Genomic DNA, 20,992 nt, shown 5'->3' with positions numbered 1-20,992 from the left:
AAATGCTGTAGAAAAAGCCTGTAGAAAAGGGAGAAATATGCTACATGCTATTTCTCGTATGGGATCTGTGCACACACAAAGCCGCTAACATATGTAAACATTTATAAGAAAGTAAAACTACCAACTGTATTGTATTGGTCGGAAATGTGGAATAACCTAACGGCGAAAGACAAACAACAATTAGATGTATTCCGGCATTACACAGCAAAAACTATTCTGAATGTGAGGAAATCCTCGAGATCGGATATGTGTGAAACGATTCTAGGCATTAACAGAATTAATAGTGAAATTGAAAAAAGGAAACTAAACTTTCTACAGTGTCTAATTAGTAGCTCGCCAAATAGTACAACAAAGGATATCTTCATTCGTAGACTCTTGAAATTCTTAGAACTTGAGGAAAGGTCGAAGAAACAGGGTGGATTCGTGCCAGATATAATTGACATTCTTCAAAAATACAAATTAACACCGTATATATATCAATATGCCGAAGATGGAAACTTTCCAGCACGACGCGAGTGGAAATACATCGTGAAAGTAGCGATGGATATACGCAAAAACACACTACTGAAAGCAAGAATGAACAGTGATTGTGATTTTAGTCGTTTTAAAAATGTACATTTGAACCGTATAACTTCTTAAAGTTACAAAACACGGACGAGAAAGTAATATTATTTATTTGCAAGATGATAACCTGCCCACCATTAGAACATAGTAAAATATGTAGCAAGTGCGGGAACCCTTCCATGATGTAATCAGGCATTTCGTCACGGACTGTAATGTGACATTCATTTTAAGGGACACTTTCATGGACAAAGTAATAAACTACTATGGTGTTCAACCGTATCTGCTATTGTCTCAAATGGCAGAAGAGGAACGTGTAGTAGCTCTATTCAAAGGAACCATAGACAATCATGATTTTGATAACAAAACTCTGTGTGGTGAATTTGCGCAAGACAATCCTTATTTCCTTTGGAAAGCAGCACAGCTATCATAAGAATCATGAAAGGTGAAGTTCTGTTGTTTCAGGGATATCAGTTTCACCTGAATGACACAAATATTTGATGTTTTATTTATGATTCGTTAAATGAATAGAAATATTTAAAAAAAAGTAAACATTTACACCTGTCGATTTCTTGAGATATGGATGAAACAGAAATTCGCTCATGCGATGTGAATATTATAAACAATCTGCCCTTTTCCTACATGTATATACCAACATTTTGTTTGGCACCGATACACGTTGTATAATGGAAATACAAATATTGTCTGTATATTTATCGTTTAGGTTTGGGCAGTCTCGACCATCTGTGGAAGCTCACTTGTATTTATCTTTGTTTCAGGTTTGGGCAGTGTCAATCTTCTATGGAAACTGATCAGTAGTTCTTATCTTTGTTTCAGTTTTGGGCAGTGTCAATCTTCTATGGAAACTGATCAGTAGTTCTTATCGTTATTTCAGGTTTGGGCAGTGTCAATCTTCTATGGAAACTCAGTAGTACTTATCGTTATTTCAGGTTTAGATATGCGATCATTTATGGAAGCTCATGGGTATCTATCTTTGTTTCAGGTTTGGACAGTCTCGACCTTCTATGGAAGCTCATGTGTGCCTACATAGTATTGGGATTTATCGGGTTCTGCCTTATTTTCTTCTGCTTGGACAGAATTGGTGCCAAAGTGGATCCAGAGAAGACGAGCCTGAGCGTAAGTAATGCCTGTAAAACACATTCTATTCAAGGGAGATGATTCAAGATTTCATCCATTGTCAGTTTGCCTATATTTTACACAAAAAAAGATTTTTTACTAATGATTTTTATGTATATAATAATATTTTTATGTAATAATGACAAAAACGGTATGTAGTGATAATACAGGAGTCTAGTACTTAACTATGTACATAACGGAACAACAGCAGAAAGTTCATATCAGTCTAGTACATAAATTTCTAACTATAAAAGTACTGTTACAGCAGTAGTTATATTATTAAAGTCTAGTACTTAGATACAAAAATGTTGAAACAATAGTGACTATATCTAAGAGTATAGTATTTAACTATATAAGTGTTGCTACAATAGTGGATATATTATAAGAGTGTTCTATTTAACTATATAAGTGTTGCTACAATAGTGGATATATTATAAGAGTGTTCTATTTAACTATATAAATGTTGCTACAATAGTGGATATATTATTACAGTATAGGATTTAACTATATAAATGTTACTACAATAGTTGATATATTATCAGAGCATAGTATTTAACTATATAAATGTTACTACAATAGTGGATATATTATTACAGCATAGGATTTAACTATATAAATGTTACTACAATATTGGATATAATAAGGGTGTAGTATTTAAATATATCAGTGTTGCTTCAATAGTGGATATATTATAGATATTATGCGTTTGAGTGTAGCATCAGTAGAGATCAATCACATTCTTAAGCAAGGGGGATAGGAATGCTTGCAAACGTTACCACACATCGTTCAGAATATATATGTTACTATAATAATGGATATATTATTATATTATAGTATTTAACTATATAAATGTTACTACAATAGTGGATATATTATCAGAGTTTAGTATTTAACTATATGTGTTGCTTCAATAGTGGTTATATTATAGATATTATGCGTTTGAGTGTAGCATCACATTCCTAAGCAGGGGGATAGGAATGCTTGCAAACGTTACCACACATCGTTCTGAACTAGTAAAATCTCGTTGGTGACGATGTTGCATTTTTACTGTTTTTTCGGTGTTTTTTTGCTTACCTTTTCTTTGTATTATGGCCTCAAATAAACGGAGTCCTTGTTGTTGGTTCCTCGTAGTTGACGCTTGGTGAGACCCTATCAGCTCTCTTACGTCAGCTATATTTTATTTTATGTACTCTAAAGACTTACAGTAATGAACAATGATACATTTCCACTTGTCGGTTTGTCTAACTAAATATTACTGTAGTAATAAATTGTGCTTGGTAGGCTATTCGAAGCGGAGCAATTACCAAAACATTATATGCGAACGTCTGCATTGCCCTGTTTATAAACACTTAGACAATGTCCTTTAACATTTAACGACATGAGAATGTCCCCTGATAAAGGAGCAGGTTATGGGAGATAGTGATCACACTGTCCGACGTTTCCTCGGAATTAGTACGCATATTTTCCCCTTAAGTCATTGTTGATAATGCAATGAATTCGTCTGTTTAACCGCTCCATATACAAATAAACAAACGAAAGGAAATTCTTGCTAGTATGTATAGAATTACATGTATATTAATTTTGACAAGTTTGAACGGGCGCCATCCTTGTGTATATTGTCAAATTGTGTTTTCTGTTCATACAAATCGTATATTTTGCGTATACAAGTGATATTGTTTGCTTATAGCACACTTATATTTTTCACTGTTATGTCCGTGACAACATTATCTCATCAGTGAGTTTTGCCGGTAGGTCCCGTTTCTCGTTCATTCTCGTTATTAACAAGACTTTATGGACAAGAAGTAATTTCTGGATGTGTTCCTTCCTTTCCGTTTAGTTTTCGAGTTATCGAACAGTTTTAGCTGTATGCAAGGTCGACGTCTCCGTTTTGGTATAACATGGATTGATTTTCTTTTTATGGGATCAAAGTACTTGCGCAAATTAATCTGGCGGTCATGACTAGGGGTTTGTTGAATGTAAATAGGTTTTGTTCAGCGTAGAAATGATTAGGACGGCATGTAAACAGCGTATAACAAGTTTGTACACATCTTTGGTGATTAGACTGGAGAAAGTAGAGCCAGCACCGCGAGTCGCGGGTACGCTACGTCATTTAAACGTCATGGTTTCATAGTCTTATCATTTAAGAATAAATTTCTTCTATAACGCAAACAGGGAAATACAAATTTCCGCATTAATGTATGTAATAGGTTTGTTTTTGCCAAACAAGTTTATGCATGGTAAACAGATAACGCAAAACAGACTTTGTTTTCAATATAGCCCCACAACAATAACAATTTTAGAGTGTCCAGTTTCGTTTGTGATTCCCAATTGTAGATTTCCTATCTTTGCCATAACTACCGGTTACTTATTACAGACTGATGTTCGTTACTGATACAACAATTAACGACGGTTGAGCTTACTGTAGTTTTGAATTTTGTTAAATGGTTAGTTTGTTTATTTTTTATAACTGGGTCCCATCAAGTTTTTATTCACAAAACGCCAGTGGATGACCAACACAAACCAGCTATTTATCCGTAAAAAAAGTCAGGGTTTACTTGAACGTTTTTCTCAATTAATATTTGTTCGTGTCAACACATGGACACGTATGTATGTCCAAAAACATGCACGTTGCTTGTTCGTCCTAATCATTCTAGGTTCTTCCCAGTACATAAAGGCTTCCTCGCCTCATGTAAATTGTTGTTGGCACGAAAAGACTCCAATACATAGATGTTTATCCAAATACAAAAAGATTAAAGAGGTATGTCCCAGAATATGAGGCTCAATCCAGTACAAGAAGGCTCAGCCATGTACATGGTGTTTTGTCCTAGGACCTGAAGGTTGGTCACATATTTTAGATTGGTCTCTGTGCAATTATGTGTTTTTGTATCAATACATTGGGAAGAAATCCCAGTACAGGGAGTTTGTCCCTAGAGCTTGTTCTAGTTCAACGTGGTTCGTCTCAACAGTAGACATTCAGCCCAGCCAAAAAAATGAGGTTTGTCTGTAAAGCATGCCCCAGCTCCACCAGGATCGTCTCAACAGTAGACATTCAGCCCAGCCAATTGAGGTTTGTCTGTAAGGCATGCCCCAGCTCCACCAGGATCGTCTCAACAGTAGACATTCAGCCCAGCCGATTGAGGTTTGTCTGTAAGGCATGCCCCAGCTCCACCAGGATCGTCTCAACAGTAGACATTCAGCCCAGCCAATTGAGGTTTGTCTGTAAGGCATGCCCAAGCTCCACCAGGTTCGTATCAACAGTAGACATTCAGCCCAGCCAATTGAGGTTTGTCTGTAAGGCATGCCCAAGCTCCACCAGGTTCCTCTAAACAAAATAAATTCAGCCCAGCCAATTGAGGTTTGTCTGTAAGGCATGCCCAAGCTCCACCAGGTTCCTCTAAACAAAATAAATTCAGCCCAGCCAATTGAGGTTTGTCTGTAAGGCATGCCCCAGCTCCACCAGGTTCGTCTCAACAGTGGAAATTGAGCCCAGCCAATTGAGGTTTGTCTGTAAGGCATGCCCCAGCTCCACCAGGTTCGTATCAACAGTAGAAATTGAGCCCAGCCAATTGAGGTTTGTCTGTAAGGCATGCCCTAGCTCCACCAGGTTCGTTTCAATACACGAAGCCTTGTTCCTGTACATGCAAAACTTATTTGTAAAAGTACATGGAATTCTTTCCGGCAGCTGATGGCTTGTCCCAGGCTTCTTCCAAATCAAAGAAGCTTTGTCTATGTACATGACTGTTTGTTTGTCAAGTACATGGAGCTTCTGCCGGCAGGTTAAAAGTTGACCCAATTCAATAAAAGAATTATTAATACAAGAAGCTTCGTCTATGTACATGAAGGTTTGTTTGTTTTAGGTTTATATCAATATTTTAAGTGGTTTCTTCCATTCGTTTACATATACAAGGCCGGTGACGTCGATGAAGCAGAATACGTGTACCCTTCCGGAACACTTGGTCTTATTATTTTTGTCCTTTTTCAATAGTCTTCATGTAACTCTCTCCTTTGTTCATTTTTTGCCCAAGTTGTACCCATTTTGAGTTCGAATGATTGTTTTGGTGACACTTCGGTATTCTCTGTTATTTATACATTTCACTCTGGTTAATTCTGCGTAGATTAATCCATCGATCTTTAGAGTCTTCCACGAATGCGTTAGTGGATAGTAAACTTTTAGTTTCAGACTAATTTTACGATTTGTCTTATCCCAAGTAGAATCAATATATTACATGAAAGAGTAGTGCATCCTGGGATTTTTAAGAGGTTGTGGACATGTTTCCACTGCTAGCAAAAACAATCATCCTTTCCTGGACCGCCCTTCTATGATGATTACGTATCGCACTTCCGGAAACAAAACAGGTATTATGTATTTAATAGGCTATGAGCTCACAGAAATCTCAGATAAAAAAACAAATCGGACAACGTCCCTCTATACATTTTTGTTTGAGCTATTATGGAAACAACGTGATCGATTTGTTCAAATTTGTTTTAACATTTACAAGTATCTTTAAATATGTAATTTCATGTGTTTTACAGCAGAATGAGATATAAGTCTATAGATAAACCAAAATAATTCATTTTTGCAATTTTGATGTAAATAACTCGTAAATGAAATAAAACATGCGCAATTTTGTGTCATTTATTTAACACATATTGATATAGACGGTCTATTGAGGTAAACATACCGATTGATATAGACGGTCTATTGAGGTAAACATACAGATTGATTAAGACGGTCTATTGAGGTAAACATACAGATTGATATAGACGGTCTATTGAGGGAAACATACAGATTAATATAGATGGTGTATTTGGGTTAACATACAGATTGATATAGACGGTCTATTGAGGTAACCGTACAGATTGATATAGACGGTCTATTGAGGGAAGCAAACAGATTGGTATAGACGGTCTATTGAGGTAAACATACAGATTGATATAGACGGTCTATTGAGGTAAACATACATATTGATATAGACGATCTATTGAGGTAAACATACAAATTGATATAGACGGTCTATTGAGGTAAACATACAGATTGATATAGACGCTCTATTGAGGCAAACATACAGATTGATATAGACGGTCTATTGAGGTAAACATACAGATTGATATAGACGGTCTAATGAGGTAAACATACAGATTGATATAGACGATCTCTTGAGGTAAACATACAGATTGATATAGACGGTCTATTGAGGTAAACATACAAATTGATATAGACGGCCTATTGAGGTAAAAATACAGATTGATATAGACGATCTATTGAGGTAAACATACAGATTGATATAGACGGTCTATTGAGGTAAACATACAGATTGATATAGACGCTCTATTGAGGCAAACATACAGATTGATATAGACGGTCTAATGTGACAAACATGCAGATTGATATAGATGGTCTATTGAGGTAAACATACAGATTGATATAGACGGTCTATTGAGGTAACCGTACAGATTGATATAGACGATCTATTGAGGTAAACATACAAATTGATATAGACGATCTATTGAGGTAAACATACAGATTGATATAGACGGTCTATTGAGGTAAACATACAGATTGATATAGACGGTCTATTGAGGTAAACATACAGATTGATATAGACGGTCTATTGAGGTAAACATACAGATTGATATAGACGGTCTATTGAGGTAAACATACAGATTGATATAGACGGTCTATTGAGGTAAACATACAGATTGATATAGACGGTCTATTGAGGTAAACATACAGATTGATATAGACGGTCTATTGAGGTAAACATACAGATTGATATAGACGGTCTATTGAGGTAAACATACAGATTGATATAGACGGTCTATTGAGGTAAACATACAGATTGATATAGACGGTCTATTGAGGTAAACATACAGATTGATATAGACGGTCTATTGAGGTAAACATACAGATTGATATAGACGGTCTATTGAGGTAAACATACAGATTGATATAGACGGTCTATTGAGGTAAACATACAGATTGATATAGACGGTCTATTGAGGTAAACATACAGATTGATATAGACGGTCTATTGAGGTAAACATACAGATTGATATAGACGGTCTATTGAGGTAAACATACAGATTGATATAGACGGTCTATTGAGGTAAACATACAGATTGATATAGACGGTCTATTGAGGTAAACATACAGATTGATATAGACGGTCTATTGAGGTAAACATACAGATTGATATAGACGGTCTATTGAGGTAAACATACAGATTGATATAGACGGTCTATTGAGGTAAACATACAGATTGATATAGACGGTCTATTGAGGTAAACATACAGATTGATATAGACGGTCTATTGAGGTAAACATACAGATTGATATAGACGGTCTATTGAGGTAAACATACAGATTGATATAGACGGTCTATTGAGGTAAACATACAGATTGATATAGACGGTCTATTGAGGTAAACATACAGATTGATATAGACGGTCTATTGAGGTAAACATACAGATTGATATAGACGGTCTATTGAGGTAAACATACAGATTGATATAGACGGTCTATTGAGGTAAACATACAGATTGATATAGACGGTCTATTGAGGTAAACATACAGATTGATATAGACGGTCTATTGAGGTAAACATACAGATTGATATAGACGGTCTATTGAGGTAAACATACAGATTGATATAGACGGTCTATTGAGGTAAACATACAGATTGATATAGACGGTCTATTGAGGTAAACATACAGATTGATATAGACGGTCTATTGAGGTAAACATACAGATTGATATAGACGGTCTATTGAGGTAAACATACAGATTGATATAGACGGTCTATTGAGGTAAACATACAGATTGATATAGACGGTCTATTGAGGTAAACATACAGATTGATATAGACGGTCTATTGAGGTAAACATACAGATTGATATAGACGGTCTATTGAGGTAAACATACAGATTGATATAGACGGTCTATTGAGGTAAACATACAGATTGATATAGACGGTCTATTGAGGTAAACATACAGATTGATATAGACGGTCTATTGAGGTAAACATACAGATTGATATAGACGGTCTATTGAGGTAAACATACAGATTGATATAGACGGTCTATTGAGGTAAACATACAGATTGATATAGACGGTCTATTGAGGTAAACATACAGATTGATATAGACGGTCTATTGAGGTAAACATACAGATTGATATAGACGGTCTATTGAGGTAAACATACAGATTGATATAGACGGTCTATTGAGGTAAACATACAGATTGATATAGACGGTCTATTGAGGTAAACATACAGATTGATATAGACGGTCTATTGAGGTAAACATACAGATTGATATAGACGGTCTATTGAGGTAAACATACAGATTGATATAGACGGTCTATTGAGGTAAACATACAGATTGATATAGACGGTCTATTGAGGTAAACATACAGATTGATATAGACGGTCTATTGAGGTAAACATACAGATTGATATAGACGGTCTATTGAGGTAAACATACAGATTGATATAGACGGTCTATTGAGGTAAACATACAGATTGATATAGACGGTCTATTGAGGTAAACATACAGATTGATATAGACGGTCTATTGAGGTAAACATACAGATTGATATAGACGGTCTATTGAGGTAAACATACAGATTGATATAGACGGTCTATTGAGGTAAACATACAGATTAATATAGACGGTCTATTGAGGTAAACATACAGATTGATATAGACGGTGTATTGTGGCAAACATACAGTTTAATATAGACGGTGTATTGAGGTAAACGTTCATATTGATATAGACGGTGTATTGGTTTAACATACCGATTGATTTAGACGGTGTATTGGGTTTAACATACCGATTGATTTAGATGGTCTATTGAGGCCTTGTAGTTCCTGATACTATATCATATAATGACACTTGCTCATCCATTAGCAGTTTTGATCATTTGATATCTTGACGCCAACAAACACCCAGACATTTTGCAAGGTTTTCTCTGAATCGTCCAAAAGTGAGAAAGAATAGGCCGAGTGATTTAGTAATATCTCGTCAATTGCCACTACACAGTAGGCAAATGATGATAGGTTTTGTCATAAAAATTGATCCAATGTCTTGTCAAAATTTTTCACATAACACCCTCGTCGAGCAGACGTTTATATTCTTCCGCTTTGGAAATATAACATCGGGAAGCCCGTTCCTGTAATGGCGGTTTTGCAACACGTGTCTATAGCGAAAGAAGTGCTGATCAAACGCCATTAGCCGCAATTCCTGTTTACAACATGGCTACCATCAATCAGAGAACGCCCTAAATACATTAGTATGGGATGTATGCGCCTCTACAAGCATACCGTACAATCTCTGTGGCGGGTCCTTTCATCATAATTTTATATGGAAATGAAGTTATTTTTGGAAGAATACAAGACATTTGTGTCTATTAAGCAGAAACTCGAACCTCATGTTTGACAGCCGGCTTATGGTATATTTTGATAACTAATATATCGATTTGCTATGTAGAAGCAAGCAAGGCTGCGACCGTATCCCGCCAAAGAACATTTCTGTTTAAGGTTATGCTTCGCAAATATGATAAGCATAGCTAATTGGTACAGTATTAATCCCCCTCTACAAGTATGTAAACATTGAAATTTTGTTTAATATGTATAAAAATATATATAAAAAAAATCATAATGTTTTAAAAGCAACACATTTTCTGTTAAGTCCCCATATTCGAATAAATACATTTATTACTATGTACCTGTGTTTAATAGGAACTGTGAATATAAGTGTATGGTAACCTCTAAGAGGTAAAGAGATAACATCCAGGTATTGGGAACACGAAAAATACTTGGTTTGAGATTCACAGATGTATTTATATTGGTCTTACCTTCGGTGTTTACATACATGTCATTAATGTAGAGGAAACAATATCTAGCCGTTGTTTTTTCCCGCTATAAAATTTCAACCCTATTTTTCGGGACAACTGTCAAATTCTTTCAAGTTTCCTAAAATAGGACTAGTTTTGATGAAATTTGGCTTTATGTATAAATTATCTCACCTGAGAGTTTGTCCAGGTGTAAGCAAGGAGGAAATTGTTCTCGCGACAAACACTGAAAATACTGCGTGATAAACTGTTTATCATCTAAGTACTACTACTTCTCATCATAAAACTTCCCCATCATAACGAGCCACTTAATACCATATCCTCCAACGGACATTCCGTAATAACAAATCGATCACGCTACTTGTGGGAGGTGTAAATAATGATATAGATGATAAATAGTATTATCTTATCAACATTAACTATATGTATTTGTCAATAGAAATGAGTGACTGCTTCTAGTTTCACCCATTGGCATAAAGGAGGTGTTGCATGGCGGCCCACGACCGATTGAACTTATCTCAGCACAACCTAATTAACTTGCATAAAATTCACATCATAACAACGTTCATTCCTCAAAAAGAACCAATTTGTGACTGTAGCGTCCCCTACATTGATTTTCAGGAAGCCCAGGACACCTTGTGCCTTTCATGCATAATATGTCGAAATACTGAAAACAAAAAAAAAATCTTCTTCCGGTGTTAAATGGCACTTTCAATATCCTTTCCGATTATATATAGCAATCGATCATGTGTGATGTAATTTTCTTGCAAATTACATTTTTGTTCATTATTTGTCGTAAAATTAAACATTTTAATTGTTGCCTTTTTCGTATAAGTGACAGGATAAGCATGCTACAGGTCGGGTTCCATTACATTTTTACACCTAAAAATATTTCTAGGTATTCATCTTTCTTGCATATAAATCTTGTAAAGATGTTTCACTGGATATGCCCACTTTTCGGAACTTCCTTCTCCGTGACCCCTTATCCTTTTACTGAATATCAGAGTACTGAAAGTCGGAGAGACGACTTTCACACGATAAAAGAAAGAGTATTGTACATTATTTTTAAATATTAATTTGACCAAAATTTAGTATGAGACATTATGGTGAGATGAGAATCAGATTTTGTATACATTAGGTATGAGACTCATGTATAATTACTTAAGTTGGACCTTCAAAAGGGCTGTTTCTGTCGTGAAACATGCACCCATTCGTCCCCAAACCTTTCTTCAGGTTAGTAAGTATGGAATTTAGAAGGTTTATGTAGCACAATCAGTTGAGTGTTTATGTGTGACATTTTGATTACTAGCACCGTATGCATGCTATCACCTTCATCAGTAGATATGCACGAGTTGAAAATTAAAATCGCCGTCCAATAGACTACGCTATATGTGTGTGTACACTTGTTATACAGTGAAATGAATCAAATCGACATATCGATTACCTTACACTTTGTTTAATGCCTGGTGAAAGATGTGCGAGAGTCTATTGGCCCCATCATCTCAATTCAGAAGTTTCCCCCATGTTGCGTATCCAGGTTTCTTCCTTTCTCTGCCATAAGAACAGATTGTTCTCTCTGTACATCCCAGTCAATAACGTGATTTTGCTGTACGGTATGGCATCAGATCCGCGCTATCACAAGGAGGCAAACACACCAAAATACCCTGTCTCCAGCATACACACAAGCAAGCACGCATACACTACACACATGGATACACGTCCTTATGGTCTTAGCTGTTAATAGGGCGTTCAACAAAATTAAACCAGACCAAACAAAATGCAGTATGGCCAGTTCGTGGGGGAAATGCGTTTATTGGTGCTCAATTGATTACAACTTGATGGATTGATTATGAATGTCACCAGCAAAAATAGTGCAATATCATATCTATTTATCAATGAATGTTAATTATGCTGAGTTATATAGTCGCAATTAGTCAGTAGTCTGACAAAGTTTTACAATGTTCGGTTTTAAAATAGCAACAAACGCATCACATACGGGTGCCTGTTACGCCCGTCGATACAGAAAAGGTCATTTACTCTATGAAAATCACTTTTTTTTATGGTCTTATATAGGAATGCACAAGTACATATTTTGACAATAAACCCGGTCAAATTTTGAGAAGGTTAAAAACTTATCATACTTGAAAAGGGTTTTTAACCTCTTTTAAAGATAGTTGAATCCCAAAGTGAAAGCACTACTAGGTCATAATAATAAAGCCTGCATGTATTCTGGAAGGAAATCCGAAATCTCCAGACAAGATTTAATGGCTGAAAATTATAAGGTAAATATTCTTTTAAAAAGTCATCTTACCTAAATTCTGAACGTGAAACCATAACTACACGTCATGGTAATAAATCATAGCTGGTCATGCTGAATCATAGAGGATGATAGTTATCAATATTAATATCGCCCATTATGTGTTCTTTTATTTTAATGCTTTATAGTTTTCCCCTTCTGGTTAAAGTTTCACTGCGCCAAAATGTTACATTGAATGTGTTTGACCTATATTTTGGTGTCGCTTTTTGTCGATGAAGCAGACGTTGTTTACCTTTTCGGAGACACTGGCCTTACGTTGTATTCTCGTTGTTTACCGTTTCGGAGACACTGGCCTTACATTGCAGTCTCGTTGTTTACGGTTTCGGAGACATTGGCCTTACATTGTAGTCTCGTTGTGCATTTTCTTTGGTTTCCTCTTCCTGAAGAGATTTTGTTTAGTTTACAATTTCCTTACCTTTATTGGTTTTAAGAGTTAACTACAATTTGGTTGGGGTCTCTCATTGGAAGGAAAATGCGAAATGCTCTATATAGTCGGATATGGGCAAGCATGGCTAATTAATGGTTATCAGTCGAACTAAACACACCAAAGTCCTTAATATTGCAGTCTTCTCTGTAACATATGCGTATTTATTGCTTGTCAGACTGAGTGGCATTTCTGCATTACTGTTTAATCGGTATTGTCAAATCAAGTGAACCAACGTTACTGAATCACATTCTAAACTATCCTCATATGACAACCGATCTTGATGGTACAATGAGTCGAAAATTTGCAATAAAGGAACATCAACTTAGGGTTTCTTTCCACACAGACCTTTAAAGTTTGAATAATTCGACTACTTAAAACAATAGGTCAATTGAAATCAAACGTGTTACTGGTGTTTAAAATGTTTCTCAAATCTATCTGAAATCAAAGAAGGTTTCCCTACCTAAGATTTGCTGCCAATCATTCACTTTTCAATTGACCATGACCTCCATTTTGAACTTAAACCAAACTTGTATTGGGCTATTGGTGTTCAAATTCGTGAAGTGACATTGCATAATCCATTCCAATTATTGTTTTCGTGTTGATCAAATAAATCACATTGACTTTCATTCGAGGTAAGTAGGGTCAAATCTATAAGAGTGTCAAACAAGTCTTCGCATCATCCATTTCACCTCAGGTTTCGTTTTTTGAAGAGTAGGAAAATGGGATTAATGTTTTTTTAATGTTATTGAAATGAATGACCTCGACCGTCTTTCAAGGTCTCAAAGGTAAAATGTGTTAAATCTTCAAAAAAAAAACACCGTCTGAATTCCTAGGGTCATAATATTAAAATAATATGTAGCTAAAATGCTTAAAAAGTTTATCTATTTTTGAAATTTTGAATACACGGTCTCCATCTAAGGTCATAGGTTTAAAGCATAGTAGTTAATATGAATGACAGACTACCATGCTTGTGCAAATAATGAACTTAACAAAGACTAAATAAGGTTTCGTTTATTTCCCGGCGAAATCTTGTTATACAAGCTGAATATTTAGTGCCCTTTGGCCATGTCCAAAGGTATTTTTGTCGCTTATTACTTGTGAGTATGATCTAGCTGTGAATATAGCACTTTATAAATTTTAGTTCTCCAAAACAAAAACTATATACCTCATGTCACTGGTAGGGCAATAAATTCTGTAAGGATGATTACGTGATAAAAATGATGCGCCGGGTCATGCGTTTTCTGCAGCAAACATATATCGATTATGTAATTCATTATATTACATACTTACTAATAAATACGTTATTTTTGTTTATGCGATACGACACAATTGCTCTTATCCATATCAGCCCTCGACGTATCACACCCCAAAACCCGTATCAGCCTCCGCCGTATCACACCCCAAAACCCGTATCAGCCCGCAAAACCCGTATCACACCCCAAAACCCGTATCAGCCCGCAAAAACCGTATCACACCCCTTTTTGGATTTTTTTTTTTTCATTTTTCAATATTTCAAAAGAAAAATGGATCGTAAGATAGTAGCTTTTATCAGTTAGTATGTAATAAACAGAATAAAACATGCCTTTTTCCATATCACAGACAGTATCAACCCTCGACCAATATCAGCCCTTGGGCTGGTATTGCAGTCTCGGGTTGATACTGTGTGTGATATGGAAAAAGGCATGCATCATTCTCTATATCAAATATGAATAATAAGTATAATTAACGAAAGCGTATCATTCAGTTATTGTTATAATTCATTTTAAAGGTAATTGTATATGTTACTTAAATGTGCAAGCGGATTGCAATTATGCCTTTGTTATTGGCACACTGATCCCATTAAAGGCATATGAGGAGGTACATTTTTTTAACTTCAGTGTAGGGGGCACGGCAGTCAAACATGCGGTCCAGATGAAGTTAAGCGTTGTTTGTATACGTAATTTGTTCAAATTATTAGGTTTACACGAAAACATCCAAACTTTATCGTTGGCCGATTTTCACCTTTTATGCAACACTTCCTTTTCTAACTTTCGCCTGTGATTTTAATGTCAGTGTCCAACTAGTTGTTTACTCTTGTATCTCTCAAGTGTTGTCACTTCAGGCGTTTTGGGTAACTTTAAATTCCTTCAGCTTCTCTCAATCATTTCCCATTCCTGTGAAATTCCGTAGGTTTTTTTTTTAATTTATATTTTTATTCGGTTTTTCAAAGCACATACACATGACAGTATTTGGGAGACTATAACATACTTCACAGTACTCTCATCCTAAACATTCCATACACATTTCATGTTAACCATACTCATTTCATATACCCAGTTTTCTAAGTGTTCGGTCTGTAGAAAATATTAATCTGACTTACTGATCGTGTGTACTATCATGATCATAACAGAGCATGCTAATTTATGACATATTTATTTCAAACATTTCATATATACTCATACACACCATAGATCTGTATAGATCATGCATATCAACTATTTCATACACCTGTAAAACACAGTTATATAAAAAAAATCATACACATCTTGCATCCGTATAGACACACTTATATTAAACATTTCATTCACACCATACAACTGTATGTAACATTCATATTAAACATTTCATACACACCATGCATTTGTGCAGAAACATTCCTACAACAGTATGGAACATTTCTCTTAAATATTTCATACAGATTCCGTAGGGTTGTTGGAGTCTCCTCTGTGGTACCATTGTAAGGGGAGAGGGGTTCATTTGATTTAAAGCGTTGTAGCAATTCTCTCAATTTTGATTGGTTAATATGTAAATATACGTAAAAGCAACTACATGTAGCAGCATTTGGCATGGATTTTCACGAATTGACTTTTTGAACTGATACAATGATGATATCGATAGATTGATACATGTTATTGGCCTTGTATGGAAATCAAAGATTAATCACGAACACGATTCTTTATTTATCTGAGATTGATAATGAAGTATGATTTAAGGAGGAAAAATCAAAGAATCGTGTTTCCCTACAGCAAAGGCATTGCATATTTTATTATTCCGAAATAATACAATAGCAAGATAGTTAAGATAATGTGCTATTGATATCGTCTGCTTCAGTCTCTTAGCCTTGTTTCTAGAGAGGCTCCAAATAAAGAAAATATGAGTGGAGAAACTCGAGCGCCCGAGGCAGACATGATGTTGTATTACCCCATCATGTGATTAATATCATCCAACCAGGCACGCTGTGATAAAACTAAGGCATGATTATATCCGATATACTTTCGATAGTTTGGGCATATGGTTTTCTAAGGGAATAACGGCTTTTCGGATATGTGAAATGTGATCATGAAAAGAATTACGTACATATTCCTTTACCTTAGCTATTTGTTATATCTATAACTACATATATGTATGTAGTTTGACTGATATTTTGAAAGTAAAAACAACAGATATTTATTAGTCATTAGTCCCATCTGAAATCCGCCTCACAACTAATCTATGTTTACGCGTATTTCGAGACTTGCTATAATCGAGCGTAGTTAAGCGAACAATAACGCAAAATATTCAACGTCAGGAAAATGTATGAAGGGGACGTTCTTGTCAGACATCAAAGATAAATCATGATGTTCTCGTTGTTGCAAGGGGTCACGATAAGGACAGTGCATGCGCATGCGTGAGTTGCGTATCGCAGGAATGAGTCGGCCGTGAATATTTGGCGTTATTTCGATCTGTGTCGCCGTCTGTCATAGCCGAGACGTGCTGTTTGTGTGCTTTTTCTGACCGAGAAATCGATTTTGTGTATACAGCACAGTGTTCAGCCATACCATTATATAATTTACCCGGGCAAACAAAAAGCAACGCGCATCGACCATTTTCAACTGCGTCAAGTTTTCAAAGATCTTTATTTACATTATAGGGAAAAAATTATAACTGGTGATGTTTGTTAACACATTCTTTGTGAATTAATCATTCAGAACCAACACCAACGTCACCCGCTGACATCCCCAACGACCTAAATCCCATCCCATATCCAACGTCACCCGCCGACATCCCCATCAACATAAATCTTAACCCATATCCAAGGTAACCCGCCGACATCCCCAACAACATAAATCCCAACACATATCCAAGGTCACCCACCGACATCCCCAACGACCTAAATATTAACCCACATCCATCCAACGTCATCCGCCGACATCCCGAACAACCTAAATCCCAACCCATATCCAACGTCACCCGCCGACATCCCCAACAACCTAAATCCCATCCCATATCCAACGTCAACCGCTGACATCCCAAACAACCTAAATCCCATCCAATATCCAACATCACCCACCGACATCCACAACAACCTAAATCCCATCCCATATCCAACGTCACCCACTGACATCCCAAACAACCTAAATCCCATCCCATATCCAACGTCACCCACTGACATCCCAAACAACCTAAATCCCATCCCATATCCAACGTCACCCACCGACATCCCCAACAACCTAAATCCCATCCCATTTCCAACATCATCCCCCAACATCCCCAACAACCTAAATCCCATCCCATATCCAACGCCACCCACTGACATCCCAAACAACCTAAATCCCATCCAATATCCAACATCACCCACCGCCATCCACAACAACCTAAATCCCATCCCATATCCAACGCCACCCACTGACATCCCAAACAACCTAAATCCCATCCAATATCCAACGTCACCCGCCGACATCCCCAACAACCTAAATCCCATCCCATATCCAAGTATGACAAATCTGATTTTAAACGTGCTTTATTATAGGGTTCTACACAGTTTTAGACCTTCAGGGGCAGCCAATTCATAATATATATAGAAAACAATTGTATTAGATGACGCATATGTTTCCTACATTTTCACTTGTTGGATCATAATCACGTGGAGGACGATGATTTGTGATACTGTCGTTCTTACTAATTTTAGAAACAACATATCCATATTTACTTTATGAAGTCATTTCAATTTTAGCGTAACAATGCTCTGCCAAATGCATTATTTTCCTCATGACATTTTCCACTCGTTTTATCTCTTTTTTAATAATTGAAACATCTGATATAAAAGTTAAAGACTATTAGTTCAGTAAATATGTGGTTATATGAATCTGAAAAAAAGCGATATTGAACTTGACTTCGCCTCGGTCAATTTCACTTTCTCAGATGCATATAACCACATTTTCACCTCAACAAAAGTCCATAATTAACAAATACATGCTATATAACCCACCAAACATGTTTGCCTTGCTCCGCTTGGCGTTGAAGACTAGTGCCTCAACATCAACAAGGTAAAATAAACTTCCCCTAGCTTTGTTCTCTATTGTCAACCATTTACCTGTCTCAACAGTTTCTTATTCTCTTTCTATTTCTGGACTAAATGCCCAGATATTATATCAACAAATTGTTTATAACGTTCATGGTCATTATTTCAAGGGGTTGTTTTTAGGCGTCTTCATGATGAGTGATATTTCTCCTATATTGCAGAATACAGAGCTAAACATATTTCGTTGCTACTATCTGTAATTACCCATCATAGGCGCTTTGCTTTTCAGCTTAATAAGTCGTATTAGGAATTAAACAGTATATTGCACTGTTGTTTATATTGAAATGTATTAAATTTCACGATGTCTCCATTGCCTTTTTTCTGAACATTAAAGAAATTGCACTGGCCTGAAATTTGATAAACTTTTCAGCTAAACTATACTGTAAGATACTCTCGGATGGCACTAGAGATATTTTATGTTTCATTTTTTCACGGGTTGCTTGCTTTCGTATACCCCGAAGGTGAAGGTAGGAGGAGTTAGATTTAAAGCGCTCATGAACACGTGACCAAAATAAATGCTGAATTCCAAGATGGCGGCGTCTAGTTACTTGAGGTATGCCCCTTGCTTAAAATGTGGTATCTTGTTACGACAAGCTCTGCATGAAGACGACAACCCCCTAGCCTAGCCATGACTAGCTCATTATGCTGACGAACTATGTCCAGTCAATATTAGCTCTTTTGTGTTGTTTTTCTCGACTACCAACTCTCACGATAGCCACCTAAAGTCGTTTACTCAGTCGATAGACGCTGACTTAGTATATCTATATATATCTATTACGGCTTTATGAAGACCACATTTCTTCTCACGCTAGTTTTCTCCGGGTACCCCGGTCTCCTCCCTTGTTAACACCCCGCGCACTAACATCTGGGCCATCAAGAGTGACTACTATTAGTTGCAATGACTTGTTTCATATGTAACCCGGTGTTACATTTTGTGTTTTGTGTGTTTCATGTTCTGTACTAACTCTATTGGTCAGAGTTGTTATTAAGTAAACTGACCAATCGCAGCACTTGCATGATCATTCAACTTTAATTTTTTATCAACTAATGTCGGACACACAACTTGAGGCACTCTAAGGAGTGAGCCGTAAATGCTATACACTGTATACTTCACACTTACAAAGTTCTTTAATCACAACATCCTGGTTCTATCGAGCCCCGAAATAAATCAAACGTGAAACCAAACAAAAAAAGAGATAAGAGTGTTGTGTAAAACATATTTGTTGTAAAATGAATAAAGTTTATATATATTTCTACTCAATTCTTAAAACATTTCATACTACAAAGTATTAACAATGCGTGGATCAGTACTGGTCTTTGCAAATTGTTGACGGTCGCTGCTTTCAATACTTGGCATCTCACTAAAGAAAGTGCATTATATTCGTTTAACAAAAATTTGGATTGTTTCTAAATTTTCGAATTATTAATATTCGAATTTCTTTTATGTGAATGAAATTAAGCGAAATGTTATACCGTTATGAAGCATGATCTCTCCCCCGCTTATTTAACTGTTTGATTGGCTTGTGAAAGCTATTTTGTCGACGGGACATAGGGCAACATTTCTGGGTCATTAATTCAACAGTCTCACGAAAATGCCAGTCTTGGATATATTTTCAGCTCAATGGTGTCTTAAACAATCGAACAGAATATGTTAATGTCAGTTCTCGAGCAAAATTCTAGATTAATTTTTAAATGCGTCATACATTTACGTATTTGGCTACTACAGATAGTATTTACGAATTTTTTTATTTTTGTAAACCTTTACTAGAATAAATTCCAACTACAAATATTCGGCAACTGTCGGGGACATATGGTCAACAGCCATCAATGACCCTATAACGTAAACAAAGAAAGGAGAAAGGAATCAGCTATTTAACAGTTATGTTAGAAACTGCTGAAAACTATACAAAGTATACAGTTTCTCTATGGTAACTGCTGAAAACTATACAAAGTAAACAGTTTGTCTATAGTAACTGCTGAAAGCTATACAAAGTATACAGTTTGTCTATAGTAACTACTTAAAACTATACAAAGTAAACAGTTTTTCTATAGTAACTGCTGAAAGCTAAACAAAGTAAACAGTTTGTCTATAATAACTGCTGAAAGCTATACAAAGTAAACAGTTTGTCTATAGTAACTGCTGAAAGCTATACAAAGTATACAGTTTGTCTATAGTAACTACTGAAAACTATACAAAGTAAACAGTTTGTCTATAGAAACTGCTGAAAACTATACAAAGTATACAGTTTGTCTATAGTAACTGCTGAAAGCTAAACAAAGTAAACAGTTTGTCTATAGTAACTGCTGAAAGCTAAACAAAGTAAACAGTTTGTCTATAGTAACTGCTGAAAGCTATACAAAGTAAACAGTTTGTCTATA

At 35.9% G+C, this 20,992-nt stretch overlaps 1 protein-coding gene across 1 annotated transcript in view; it reads left to right on the top strand.

Moving 5' to 3' along the window:
* Positions 1 to 859: 859 nt before the first annotated feature.
* The window catches only part of LOC110458944 (protein unc-93 homolog A-like), a 35,994-nt gene continuing 15,861 nt past the window's right edge, over positions 860 to 20,992 (top strand). The window contains exons 1-2 of the mRNA XM_021510934.1: positions 860 to 938; positions 1,565 to 1,698. Coding sequence (XP_021366609.1) covers positions 860 to 938; positions 1,565 to 1,698 — 213 coding nt within the window. The remainder of the gene's footprint in view (positions 939 to 1,564; positions 1,699 to 20,992) is intronic.

The sequence above is a fragment of the Mizuhopecten yessoensis genome, unplaced genomic scaffold, assembly GCF_002113885.1.
Source record: "Mizuhopecten yessoensis strain PY_sf001 unplaced genomic scaffold, ASM211388v2 scaffold9867, whole genome shotgun sequence".
NCBI lineage: Eukaryota > Metazoa > Mollusca > Bivalvia > Pectinida > Pectinidae > Mizuhopecten > Mizuhopecten yessoensis.
Note: the sequence above shows the minus strand (reverse complement) of the source record. Positions and strands in the feature narration are given on the sequence as shown.